The following is a 13,785-nucleotide window of genomic DNA, read 5'->3' as shown; positions in this document are numbered from 1 at the left end:
GACAGATTTAAGAGCAAGTTAAAAAGCTGTCTTTTTAAAGATGCATTTGATAGCCAGAAAGCTTGATTAGGAGCCTCAATTGAATTCTATTTCACAACTTTTTTGAAGCACATTGCTCTCTCCCCTCCTATTGTTTTTTTCCCATATGTCTTATTTATTATCAACAACTTCTATTTCTTTTCCCATCCTTTCCTTTTGTTTAATATGTTGTGTCAGGTTAGTTCTATTCGTTTGTTTTGTTTCCCCCAGAAATTTGTAATTTTATTGATTTGTACATCGCTTAGAATTTTGAATAAGCGATTAATCTAATTTATAATAAACTTGATTTGGTGGATCTATTCAATAAGACTTTGGACAGCAAAGTTATTCTGCAGGACTAAACAAGGATGGATACAGTCACTTCCCATAAAAAAAATGGAAAAGGAACGAAGCCAGAGGCCAGGTAGTCTGACCTTAGCAATGGGAAAAGCTTGTGCACTGTGGAGAAGATGCAGCTTTTGTTGCCTACGGGAGACCTTGTACCTTTCCCACTCTGGCTATTAGTAATTATCTAGCAATGAGACAGCCAAAAGTCTCATGCTAATAAAAAATTATTATAAAAATAATGATGGTGAATGCAAGAATGAGGCAGTTATATCTTAGTAGCTACAATCTTATTTCCCTAGTAGAACAATTATCTCTAGACAATACTCTGAAACCTTCCGCTCAATATGCAGTGGTGTCCAGAAAAGCAAACAAGATGCTAGGAATTACAGTATTAGAAAAGAGATGGTAAACAAGACTAAGAATGGTATAATGACTATCGCTCCATGGTGTGACCTCACCTTGAGTACTAGAAAAGGTTCAAAGAAGAGTGATCAAGATGACAAAGGCGATGAAACTCCTCTCGCATGAGAAAGATTAAAAAAGGTTAGGGCTCTTCAGCTTAAAAAAAAGACACAGCTGAGACGATATGATTGAAATCTACAAAATTCTGAGTGGTGTAGAACAGGTACAAGTGGATTGATTTTTTACTCCATCAAAAATTACAAAGACTAGAAGATACTCAATGAAGTTACAGGGAAATACTTTTAAAACCAACAGGAGAAAATATTTTTCACTCAAGTATAGTTAAGCTCTGGAACATGTTGCTAGAGGATGTGGTAAGAGCTGTTAATGTAGCTGGTTTAAAAAAAAAAAAAAAAAGGATTGGACAAGTTCCTGGAGGAAAAGTCTATAGTCGGCTATTGAGACAGACATGGGGGAAGCCACTGCTTGCCCTAGATCAGTAGCATGGAATGTTGCTACTATTTGGGATTTTGTCAGGTACCAGTGGCCTGGACCGACCACTGTGAAAATAGGCTCCTGGGCTAGATGGACCTTTGGTCTGACCCTCTAAAGCTATTCTCATGTTCTTAACTGTATCAACGGGGATGGAACTTGATATAACACTTTTTTCTGTGTGATTACAATCAAAGAGTTTACATATTTTAGACAGGTACTTATTTTGTACCTGGGGCAATGAAGTCACAAAGAGGTGCAGTGGGAATCCAACTTACAACCTCAAGGTGACAAGGCAGCTTAGTTTACACAGTCTACTGCACTAACCACTAGGTATACCTCTGTTCTGCAAGAACATGTGTGTGGTCATTTTCATAAGACTGATGCCAGTCAGATGTCCTTGTGCCTTGTTTTCATGTTTATAATTTCAATCTTTAAAATGATTCTTCATGATTATCATCTCCAGCATAAGGATGACCTTGTCACATACTTTCTAAAGGGAAATCTAAACCTTTCCTCTTCAAAAATTGCTATGAGACGGACAATTTTGGGGAGATGTTATGAGCAGGACAGCTCTAGTTTATTTTTTTATATACTCCCTATCAACGGAGGTTGTCTAAGCGTTTTACATTCAGGTACTCAAGCATTTTTTCCTATTTGTCCTGGCAGGTTCACAATCTAATGTACCTGCCAGGCAATGGAGGATTAAGCAACTTGCCCAGGAACCCAAGGAGAAGCACAGGGCTCAAATCCACAACCTCAGGGTGCTGAGGCTTTAGCTCTAACTACTAAGCCACTCCTCCCAATTCTGACTTGGGAGTTCTTTTGAAAATTCTTCCCCATATTAATCTTTTTAGAATTAACAAAAAAAAAAACACCAGTCACATTGGCTTTCCAAGGATAACATACAAGTGAAAATCTTTCAGACAAAAATAATGCCTTATAACTGTGGTGAAGCAATGGGTGGGGAAAATTCTAACACCCTTGTTATGGATGGTGGGAATCCTCAAGCTCCACCAGCTGCAAAAACTCATCCTTCTCCCACTAACATAAGAATAGCCTTATTGGATCCAACCAATGATCCATCTAGCCCAATATCCCATCTTCACAGTGGCCAATTCAAGTCACAAGTACCTAGCAAATACCCAAATAGTAGCAGCATTCCATGCTACCGATCCAGGGCAAGCAGTGGCTTCCCCCATGTCTTTCTCAATAACAGACTATGGACTTTTCCTCCAGGAACTTGTTCAAACTTTTCTTAAAACCAGCTACGCTATCCGCTCTTACCACATCCTCTGGCAACGCATTCCAGAGCTTAACTATTCTCCGAGTAAAAAAAAAAAATGTCCTTTCACAATTTCACATTTTATTTATATTAGAGAGTTGCGCGGGGACAGAAATCCCACCCATCCCCACCAGGATCCTCTCCGTCCCCACCCATCCCCGCAAGGAATTACCTCCATCCCCGCCCGTCTCCATAAAAAGCAGCAATTACTTCTGACAGGATCATCAATTCCACAGCTTCTTTTGCGTTTGTGCTGCTGTTTTCCTTGTGGAGTCTCTTTGGTGGAACACTATTTTTGTTTTCTGCTCAAGTAATTAACTTATAAACCCCCTCTTCTATAGACTAAGGCTGACGTGTCCATTATATTATATGGACGAACCCTGCTTCCAAAGCCTTCCATCCCCATGGGAGTCCCATTGGCTAGAGGGGGGTCCCCATGGGAGTCCTGTGGGCCAGAGGGGGGATCCCGTGGGCCAGAGGGGGATTCCCACGAGACCCGTGGGATTCCCGCAATCCCCGTTCTCATGCAGACCTCTAATTTGTATATACATTTCATTTACTATGTACTATAGAGTTGTTTTATTTTGATTTGTTAGGACCCCTGATGAAGGCGTGTTTTACCGAAACACGGACCGTGTTGGGTCCTTTGGTTTGGTTCAAGGTGGTAACATTAACCGTATTCATGATTTTTGATTAATAAATGTAGCCTGCATTTTTGTACATCCAGCTGCAGTTTTTCTTTGTGTTGTGCTCTTATTGGTTTTAAAAGCATTGCTCTGCAAATTCATCAAGTGTCCCCTAGTCTCTGTAAATCTTGATGGAGTAAAAAGTCGATCCACTTTACACCACCTTTCAAGAGGTAGCAAATAAGAGCATACACCCTGAAAAGCTAACGGCTACCTTGAGTCTGAATTACGTCCTCATACGCGAAAACGGAGCAAATCTAATAGTCTTCATTTCTCATTCTAAGCAAAAGCCAGGGCTGCCGCTCAGATCGCGCCCCTTCCTCTTTCCGCTCGGGAGGAGCCCAGAACACGTTAAGGGGAAGAAGGTGCTTATGAGATGGGCCCCGGCTCCAGAGCCGCTTTGCCACGCGCCCTGAAGGTCACGGCCCGGGGGCCGCCATCGAGCGGCCGCCCTCCTCACCTGCGGGCTGTAGGAGGAAGCGGGCCCAGTGCCGACCAGTTTCTGCGCGAAGCCGCTGAGCTTGTAGTACATCTCCGGGTTTCGGGGAGCGAGCGGCCGGCTGGCCAGCGCGGGACGCGGAGAGGGACCGACTTCCGGGAGCCGGGGACCTCGCTGCCGGCCGGGCGCGGCGAAATGACGTCACGAGGGCGCTCTACCGTACTGCCTGAAGCGATACACTCCAACGGTAGGGTTTGGGGGAAACGAATATTGTTTTAAAACAACAACAACAAAAAAAAAAAAAATCAACGTGCTGAGAGAACTAAATCAAAGTATTAAACGTGACCTATATATGCGAAAGGGTGCAGGTAGCTTAAGACCAGAGCTTTGTGGAGTTCAGGGAAAGCGATTTCCAGACCTGTCCTGAGGGAGCCCAACTGGTTGCAAGATGTCTACTGAATACTGTTGCAAGAGATCCGCAAACGCTGCCTCCTTAGTATGCAAAACTATCTCATGCATGTTCATTGTGGATAGCTTGAAAACCTGACTGGCTGGGGTCCCCCCCAACATTCCCCGCTTTTCAGGAGGCAGACTTTTTGGCCAGTCCTAGATAGGCATACCTAGGGTATGTGACACCAGGGGCCAATCATTCCCCCCCCCCCCCCCAATATAAAAAGGAATCGGAAGAGCATCCCCTAGGAACAGCACCTGGGGGTGGACTTCCTCCCCCCCCCCCCCCCCCCGATATGCAACTGCCTGAGGAAGGGGATTTTGGTCTCCAAAAGTTAGCAAATATGTATTAAAATTAGTCTAATAAAAAGATTACCTTATTTCTATTTATAAATTTTTATCAATACAGTTACAATAGTACTTCATTTTAAAACAACAACCCGCACACACAGTCATTTTTTTTTTTCTACCTTTGGTCATCGCTGGTTTCTGCTTTCCTCATCTTTCCTCTCCATTCCATCCAGCATCCACCCTCTTTCTCTGTCCCTTCCATTTCTTTCTTTCTTCTCCACTCCCTCCCCCATCCTCTGGCATCTCTCCTTTCTATCCTTCTTTCCCTCATTCCCACCCCAACTCGTCTCATGGTCTGGCATTTGCTTCCCTTCACCCATGCCCTGGCATGTCTCTTCTCTCCTTCCATCTCCCCCTCCCCCTCCATGCTCTGGTATTGCCTCCCTTTCCCTCTGTCCCTGGTCTGGCATCTCTGTCTCCTCTCCCCCCTTGCCCTGGCATCTTTTCCTCTCCCTCCATGGCCTGGCATCTCCTTTCCTTCCTTTCACTCCCTCCTTTCTTTCTCCATGGTCTGGCATCTCTACTACTACTACTATGTTTGTGTTTAGTAGCACTATTGAAATGATTAGTAGTAGTAGAAGCTGTCTGAATGCTCAGTGACATCACAATGCATCTAGGCCATACCCAAAATTCTTGATCTAATCTAATCTAATCTTTGGTTTATATACCGGGTCATCTCCCAGTGGAGCTCGACTCAGTTCACATATAATTAAGATTAGAGTACATAGCAGAAAACATAAGATAAGGAAGAACTAATTAAAAACTAAAGTACATAAGAAAAGCATAAGAAAAATAACTATAATATTATCATTTTGTTGAGGCTGTAGTTAAACCATTTAAAAATTGTGATAACAACAAAGTTTTCAGGAATTTACAAAATAATTGCTGCTGGCCTAAAAACCTAATGAAATCAGGAAGTTCTCTACAAACTTGAAAAACAAAAGATCGACTGAGCTTCCCAGAAGATTTAATTCCCTTAAAGGAAGGGAAGGCTAACTTATATCTTTCTGTGTCTCTCAAATGGCAAAGTCTAAGGATATTCCAACATAAGGGGACAAAAGGATCAAATATTCCATAGAGAAGCTGGAAGATTATACATGCGCATTTAAACTGGATCCTAAAGCGAACTGGGAGCCAGGGGAAACATGATCATACTTTCGTTTCCCAAAAATGAGCTTAGCTGTTTATGATTCCCCCAATTGAGCCCAGTGTATAGAGGCACCTTCTTGACAAGTTTGCCTGTCTTGACTAGACTGTAAGCTCTTCTGAGCAGGGACTGTCTCTTCTGTGTTTTGGTGTAATAATAATAATAATTTTATTTTTATATACTGCCAAAGCCATGATAGTTCGAGGCGGTTTACAACAAGAGGCGCTGGACAATCAGCGAAGTAGTTACAATACAAAGTCGAAGAGGTTACAATGCAAAGTCATCGAAAATAAGGTACAGGTTGGGAGGAGTGATACACTAGATTCATAGGTTACAATCGGTTAAACAAATTTGTTTTTATAGATTTTCTAAAATTGAGGTAAGAGGAGGAATGGTTGATGATGTTAGCCATCCAGTCGTTCCATTTGCCTGCCTGGGAGGCAAGAGTTCTGTCCAGGAATCTTTTGTAGTGGCAGTCCTTTAATGATGGAAAGGAGAACAAATGAATTTGGTTCATAGACAACTCGGCGAAAGTCAAAGGCGCGCGCCGACAACTGAGCGCAAGACGGAGGCGCGCACCGAAGAAAATTACAGTTTTTAGGGGCTCCGATGGGGGGTTTTGTTGGGGAGCCCCCCCAGTTTACTGAATAGAGATCGCGCCGGTGTTGTGGGGGGTTTGGGGGGTTGTAACCCTCCACATTTTACTGTAAACTTAACTTTTTCCCTAAAAACAGGGAAAAAGTGAAGTTTTCAGTAAAATGTGGGGGTTACAACCCCCCACACCCCCCACAACGCCCCCACAACGTGGCGCGATCTCTATTAAGTAAAGTGGGGGGGTTCCCCCCCACGCCCCCCCCCGTCGGAGCCGTAAAAAGAGTAATTTTATGCAGTGCGCGCCTCCGCGCTGCGCTCAATTGTCTGCGCGTGCCTTTGTCCCGGCGCGCTTTTGACCTGACACCATGAATTCTGCGTGTGGACCTAATGGAACTGTCCAGATTAAATTGAGAAACCAGATACATAGGGGCCAGGCCAAAAATTGATTTATAGCAAAGGCAAAAAATTTTAAACAAAACTCGTGCTTCCAGGGGCAGCCAACAAAGTTTTTCATAGTAGGGACTGATGTGTTCCCATTTTCTCAACCCCAAAATCAGTCGAACCGCTGAATTTTGAATGATTCGGAGTCTTTGTAGTTTTTTTTTTGAAGGTACCCAAATAAATGATGTTGCAGTAGTCAAGTGTGCTTAGAATGGAAGATTGAACCAATAAGCGAAATGATACTGCGTCGAAATATTTTCTGATATTTTCTAGACATAAAGCGCTGTGTATGTCTAGTAGTGCTATAGAAATGATTAGCAAAAATGGAAAATTGACCATTTTCTAGCTATGGCAAAAATGGACTTAGGGCTATAAGAAGTGCAATTTTAGTTGCCTCTCTTAATTGCAATTATGAGCTTTAGCAAGCTCATAATTGGAAAAAAAAAAAAAGTACCGGTAATTGGCCAATAGGTGCCTACCCGATTCTATAAAAGGTAGGTGTTTAACACCTAAATGGGCATGTTTGGGGCGGAGACACAGAGAGGAGCCGCAAGGCATGACTCTCAAAAGAACTGAGATGCCTGCAATATAGGCCGGTAAAACTCTGGCCTACATTACAGACGTCTAAGTTTTGTGATAGGTGCCGTTAGGCATTTCTGTAAATGGCGCCTACGCGTGATTGACACATGGCCGGTGCCTTTTTTCTAGACGACAGCCGATTTAGATGCCGTTTACAGAACCCGGCTCTTAGTGCAGAAATAAAACCCACATAAGGGCATGGTAAGGCCTTTTTTTATCCCCACATCTTATTAAAAGGAACCCAAAGAGATCTCAACTAAGATCCCGATATGCAAGGCTGTACAGTAAGAGAAGAGTTGAGGGAAAGGGAACATGTACGATCAGGCTTCCCAGCCACTGTATCATTCAGCAGCAAAGGTTCCACTGACAATGACACTGCTAATCCAGCTAGCAGGGAACAAGATACCAGGTGCAACAGTGATATAAAAAGAATAGCCAGAGGAAACAGCATCAGTGCTGCCAGGACCGAGCATAAAGAAATACTGTAGATCAGTAACTGCTGGAGATGTGTTGGCCTTCACCCCAGGAACGCCAGCTGAGCATTGTTATTGCTGGAAAATTATGTTTATAACAGAAGGAACTTGATTCTGCCAGCACACTGTTGCAACGCTAGAACCCCATATAGCTCTTAAGTGGAGGAGGAGCCTAATGGCATAGGCAGTAGGCTGAGAACCTGGGGGTGGGGGTTTGATTCTCACGGCAGCTCCTTCTGACCCTCAATACATCACTTAGTTCTCCATTGCCCCAAGTGCAAAACCTAGAAAGATGACTGTAGATAAAGCCAGTCTGCTCCTCTGCAACATCCACTTTCTTCTCTTCTCCCTAAGAGATCCTATAGTACATGCCTGTCCCACACTTTCTTGAATTCAGACAGTCTTTGTTTCCACCACTTCTACTGAGAGACTATTCTGTGCATCTACCACCCTTTCTATAAAAAAAAGTATTTCCTTCGATTACTCCTGAGCCTCTCACCTCTTAAGTTCATCCTATGCCCTCTCATTCCAGAGCTTCCTTTCAACAGAAAGACTCGCCTCATGCGCATTTATGCCATGTAGGTCTTTGTCATATCTCCCCTCTCCTGCCTTTCCTCCAAAGTATACATTTTAAGATCTTTAAGTCTGTCCCCATAAGCCTTATGATGAAGGCCACTAACCATTTCACTAGCCTTCCTCTGAACCAGCTCCATCCTGTTTATATCTTTATGAAGGTGCGGTCTTCATAATTGTACACAATATTCTATATGATGTCTCACCAAAGTCTTATACAGGGGCATCAATACCTCTTTTTTCCTACCGACAATTCCTTTCCCTATGCACCTGAGCATCTTTCTAGGTTTTGCTGTTGCCTTTTCAATCTATTTGACCACCTTATGATCATCACACCCAAGTCCTGCTCCTCTTTCATGCACAGAAGTTCTTCACTCCCTAAACTGTACCGTTCCCTTAGATTCTTGCAGCCCAAATGCATTTCTTAGCATTAAATCCGAACTACCAAATTTCAGAACATTTTTCAAGCTTGGAAGCAGTTGTAACTCCTGAAGTTGATTCTCTTCTGAAATGCGGAATAAATATCTATAAACTTTCCATGGTCTTGTCCTCCCAGACCATGCCCCTTGCCATTTGCACACATTTGGGTTTGATGACATGAATATCCTGGCTTTGTAAAATGGAGACTTAGACATTTATTCAAAATATACTTTTAAGTGCCACCATGAGAACGGGCTACTGGGTTTGATGGACCATTGGTCTCACCCAGTATGGCTATTCGTATGCTCTTATGTGTGCCAAGCATAGGACAATCAAGCCATTGTAACATCACTGATGAGGTTGGAATGAGGCATTATGACATCACAATCTCAGCTCTGGAATGTTGCTCTCAATGGGGTTCTGGAATCTTGCCAATCTTTGAGATGCTGGAATTTTGTTATTCCTTGGGTTTTTGCCAAGTACTAGAGACCTGGATTGGCCACCGTGAGAACGGGCTACTGAGATTGATGGACCATTGGACTGCCCCAGTATGGCTGTTCTTATGCTCTTACGTGAGCCAAGTAAAGGACAAGTAAGGCATTATAACATCACTGATGAGGTTGGCTCTGAGGCACTGTGGAATGAGGCATTATGACATCACAATCTCAGCTCTGGAATGTTGCTCTCATTGGGGTTCCGGAATCTTACTCTTCTTTGAGATGCTGGAATGTTGCTACTCCTTGGGTTTTGGCCAGGTACCAGAGACATGGATTGGCCACTGTGAGAACGGGCTACTGGGCTTGATGGACCATTGGTCTGACCCTTGAGCTCCCGTAGTCTCTCGAGTCATTTCCTGTGAGCGATCTGCACGGGGCAGGAGCGTGGGAAGATCGCTCTTGCCCTGAAAACTCGCTAGACCACCAGGTAGGCTTATGGGGGGGGGCTTACAGGGCTTAAGATAGCCTGAAAATGAAAAAAGCATTTTTTAACTTAAAACTGCAAATAATCGAATCCGTAGATACGGAAACCGCGAATCCAGAGGGAAGTGTACAGTGGCAAAAAAATACTCAGAATTTAGGAATTTGGTTGGTTGGGCTTACTAGAGCTCTCTTTGCTGGCTCAGACTGCCTTGCCCTACTGCCTAATCACTCTCTTCGCTGGGTCTGGCCCCACACACACCACTCCAAGTCCTTTCTATGTTTTGTTTTAATTCTTTCTTTTCCAGCTATTTATTAAGACTGTGGGCCTCTTCTATCCAACTGCGCTAGCAGTTTGTAGCACGGTGAACCGCACTAAATGGCCCGCGCTACTTCCGATGCTCATGGAGTTCCTGTGAGTATCGGGAGCAGCGCAGGCCATTCAGCGCGGCTCTCTGCGCTAAAAACTGCTAGCGCAGTTGGCTAGAAGAGGCCCTGTGTCTCTCAAACATGAGAGATTCCGGAATTATACTTTATTGTTAAAAAAAAAAATCCCTTCATAAGTATACACTAGAATAGATGACATGTACGTCACGTACGCAAGAGTCTGTCAATGTTATGAGCGTCTGTGTGCGAAGGATACAACTGCCCAGACAAGCATCATTCTTTGATGTGATTGGTTCTTGTAATTTTATTTTTATTTTTTTATGCAGTACTTATCCTAACTTGAGCAACAAACCAATCAAGGCTCTGTTACCGTTTGGATCTTCTTGTCTTTGCGAACTTGAATTTTCAGCTCCGACAGAAATTCAATTTGAAATAAAAAAAAAGAGAACGACTGAAGATGGTGGATAATGAAATGCGTGTTTGCTTGTCGACTACTGAGCCGCGTTTTGAGTTGATTTGCACTCAGAAACAAGCACATCCATCACGTTGATTAGTAATTCTGTTCTATCTACTTTAGTTTCACCGTTGTTACAATTACCCATACGCAGCTTAAAGAACTTTGAATAAATAATTCTCAAATTTAATTTTTTGGGTGGTTTTGCCATTTTGTAATTTCAGTTACAATGTGCCGTGAAAAACATTTGCTCCATTTAGGGCTCCTTTTACTGAGCTGCACTAGCGTTTTTAGCGAGCGCTAGACGCTAACGCCAGCATGGAGTTGGCGTTAGTTCTCGGCGCGTAGCATGGGGTTAGCGTACGCGGCAATGCAGTGCACGCTAAAAACGCTAGCGTAGCTTAGTAAAAGGAGCCCTTACTGTACAGAGAGACACCGTACTAAGATATGAACTCCCAATCCTCCTACCTGCAAGTTAAGGGGGGGGAGGGGGGTTGTAGAGAGATTTTATTCCTGAAGATCACACTACTAGAAATCGTGCTCTCTATACCGAACAACATCTGGATTTCATTTTACACGTTCCACTGCTTAACCCTTTAGCTTTTAGTTTGGCATTGTCTTTGATGGTTCCCTCAACCTAGGGTTACCGGATTTTCCGAACGGAAAATCCGGGCCCATGGCCCTGCCCCCAGGCCCGCCCTGTTCCGCCGGCCATGCCCCATTCCACCTCAGGCCCGCCCCAGCCCTGCCCCCTCGACCTGTACAAGCAACGAGCGATGTTGGACGGCATTCACGCATGCGCTGGGATGATGTCACCGCGTTACATCCACGCATGCAATAATTCCGTCCCGATGTCGCTCGTTGCTAGAAGGTTGTCAAAACCTGGACAAAGTGCAGGGGGTTTGAAAAGCTGTCCGGATCCCCGGACATGTCCTGAAAAGGAGGACATGCCTGGGAAAATCCAGACATCTGGTAACCCTACCTGTAGCTCACCGTAAATGTTTAGAACCGATACATCACCTCTATAAGAGTCCTGCATTTTCCCATCTTTTCTAACCCTTCAGCCTAGCAGGGTTCACAGCCTTTGGGAATTAAACAAAATTCTAGATGGATTCGTTTTAGGTTTTCTCCATTTCTCTGCTTCTGACGCTAAAAGCAAATCACGTCTGCAAATCCTTTCTGACGGTTTAATCAGAGGAGGAAGGAATTTTATACTGTGCTTGAGGGGTTAATTTATCAGCTGAACAGGAAATGCCAAAGGAATATTAAAGTAACAGTGTGGATATAAATACTGTTCTCCCAGAGAAAGAGGTATCTGGCAGGTTTTAAATCAGAAAAGCAGTTTGTAGAAGGCCGGCTTTTACCTTCCCCCCCCCCCCCCTACTATGTCAGCATCAGCATGACTTGAAGCGTTAACAGAAAAACGATCAGTTCCAGTATAATGCTTTTTCCCAAGTCCAATTAGATTTGGTCGTGCAGGTGTGTCAGTGTATTGAAATGTAGAATTTTTTTTTTTTTTTATTGTGATTTATAATTTTTATTCGTTTTCAAATTTTACATAAAGTGTACAAAATATTAAAATACAATTGATGAATACACAATATCACTTTTATATCTAATACATCATATTTTAAATATATTTTTATCCCCTCTCCCTCTCCCCACCCTTCTAGTACTTTCCAATCATACATTACATATTTTATATCATATTATATCATATTACGTAAAAATTATTTTCACTACCCTCCCCTTCATGTGTGTCACAAAGAAGATATTGAAAAGAAGAAGAGAAATCTTACTATTTATTCATTGCAAAAATGTAGAATATGATAGCAGTTTCAGAGCACTTGTGTGCTAGTGGTTAGAGCTGCTGCCTCAGTACCCTGAGGTTGTGTGTTTGATCCCAGCCTGCTCCCTGTGACTCTGGGCTAATCACGTAAGTAACCATCCATTGCCCCAGGTAGCCCAGCTGTATTGTGAGCCTGCCAGGACAGAGAGGGAAAATACCTGATTACTATTTAATGTATTGCAAACTACTTTGCATGAATCTCTTCACGACAAAGCAATTTAATCAATCCCAATAAATAATAAAAATAATAATAATAACTTTCTTTTTGTATACCGCAATACCACAAGCAGTTCAGAGCGGTTTACAGAGGAAGAGACAGTTACAGAAAAGGACTTTCAAATTACATTAGCATGCCAAGAGTAGTCAAGATTTATCCGGAAGCATTTCAAAGATACAACAAGGCAGGGAAGGAGTCAGAGAAATTTATCAAAGAGATAGGTTTTCATTGATTTCCTGAAGGTTTGGTAGGAGGGTGCATTTGAAATGAAGGTGGTTAGACATTTATTCCATTTGCCTGCTTGGAATGATAGTGATCTGTCAAGGAATCTCTTGTAGATGCAGCCCTTCAAGGATGGAAAAACAAATGGATAGGCATCACGTGTTCAAGTGGGGTCTGGAAATTCAAAATGGTGCGACAGGTAGACTGGGGATGAGCCTGTTCTGGTTTTGAAGCAGAGGCAGGCGAACTTGAAAATGACCCTTGCTTCCATCGGCAGCCAGTGTAGTTTTTTTGTAATTCGGGCTCACATGATCCGATTTTTTGAGACCATAAATGAGACGGACGGCAGCGTTCTGGATGGCTCTCAATCGTTTGATGGTTTTCTTAAAGGATCCCAAGTATATAGTATTGCAGTAATCTAAGATGCTTAAGATCAGAGATTGAATAAATAATAATTCAGGACTTAAGGGTTATTTGATTTTTTTTTGCCTAAAATGAGACACTTTCCTCCGGATTCTAGCTGTGGCACTCAGAAACGTGTGTGCAAATTTTGGGCACATGTCCGATTTATGTGCACAGTTTCATCAAGTAATGAGCCAATTAGTGCCAAAAAATGAGCCCTGACAATCCGTTATTGGCGTTAATTGGCGACAGTTTGGATTTAAGGGCGCATCTTGCTAAGCTCTATTCTATAAAGATGGGTATATAAATCTTTTAGCGTTCAAGCGATAAGGGGGCGTGGCCTTGGAAGGAGCACTGGGGGGGGGTGGGGTCAGAGACATTCACTAAAGATGCACGCACTGTTATAGAATTCAAGGGATCTGCGCCTAATTTACGTGCAAGGAATTGCACCAGGTTTCAGTTGATGTAAATCCTCGGGTGCAGATCATGGCACTACGCACTACTCTATAAAAAAGTCAGAGCCCCATTTGTAGAAGAGCACTCAGCACTCATTTTTTGGTGCCCAAATTCGGACACCATTTAAAGAATCTCCCCCCCCCCCTTTATAAAACTGTAGCATGGTTTTTAGCACCAGCCGCG

General features: G+C 43.1%; 1 protein-coding gene across 1 annotated transcript in view; it reads right to left on the bottom strand.

The window, feature by feature from the left end:
• LOC117358226 (cytochrome c oxidase subunit 7A-related protein, mitochondrial) overlaps nt 1-3,874 on the bottom strand; it is a 36,719-nt gene extending 32,845 nt beyond the window's left edge. Inside the window, exon 1 of the mRNA XM_033939904.1 lies at nt 3,692-3,874. Coding sequence (XP_033795795.1) covers nt 3,692-3,763 — 72 coding nt within the window. The 5' untranslated portion in view covers nt 3,764-3,874. The remainder of the gene's footprint in view (nt 1-3,691) is intronic.
• Nucleotides 3,875-13,785: the final 9,911 nt, after the last annotated feature.

This window comes from Geotrypetes seraphini, chromosome 3 (assembly GCF_902459505.1).
Source record: "Geotrypetes seraphini chromosome 3, aGeoSer1.1, whole genome shotgun sequence".
NCBI classification, from domain to species: Eukaryota; Metazoa; Chordata; class Amphibia; order Gymnophiona; family Dermophiidae; genus Geotrypetes; species Geotrypetes seraphini.
The sequence above is the reverse complement of the archived record's forward strand: the minus strand, read 5'-3'. Positions and strand labels throughout refer to the sequence as shown.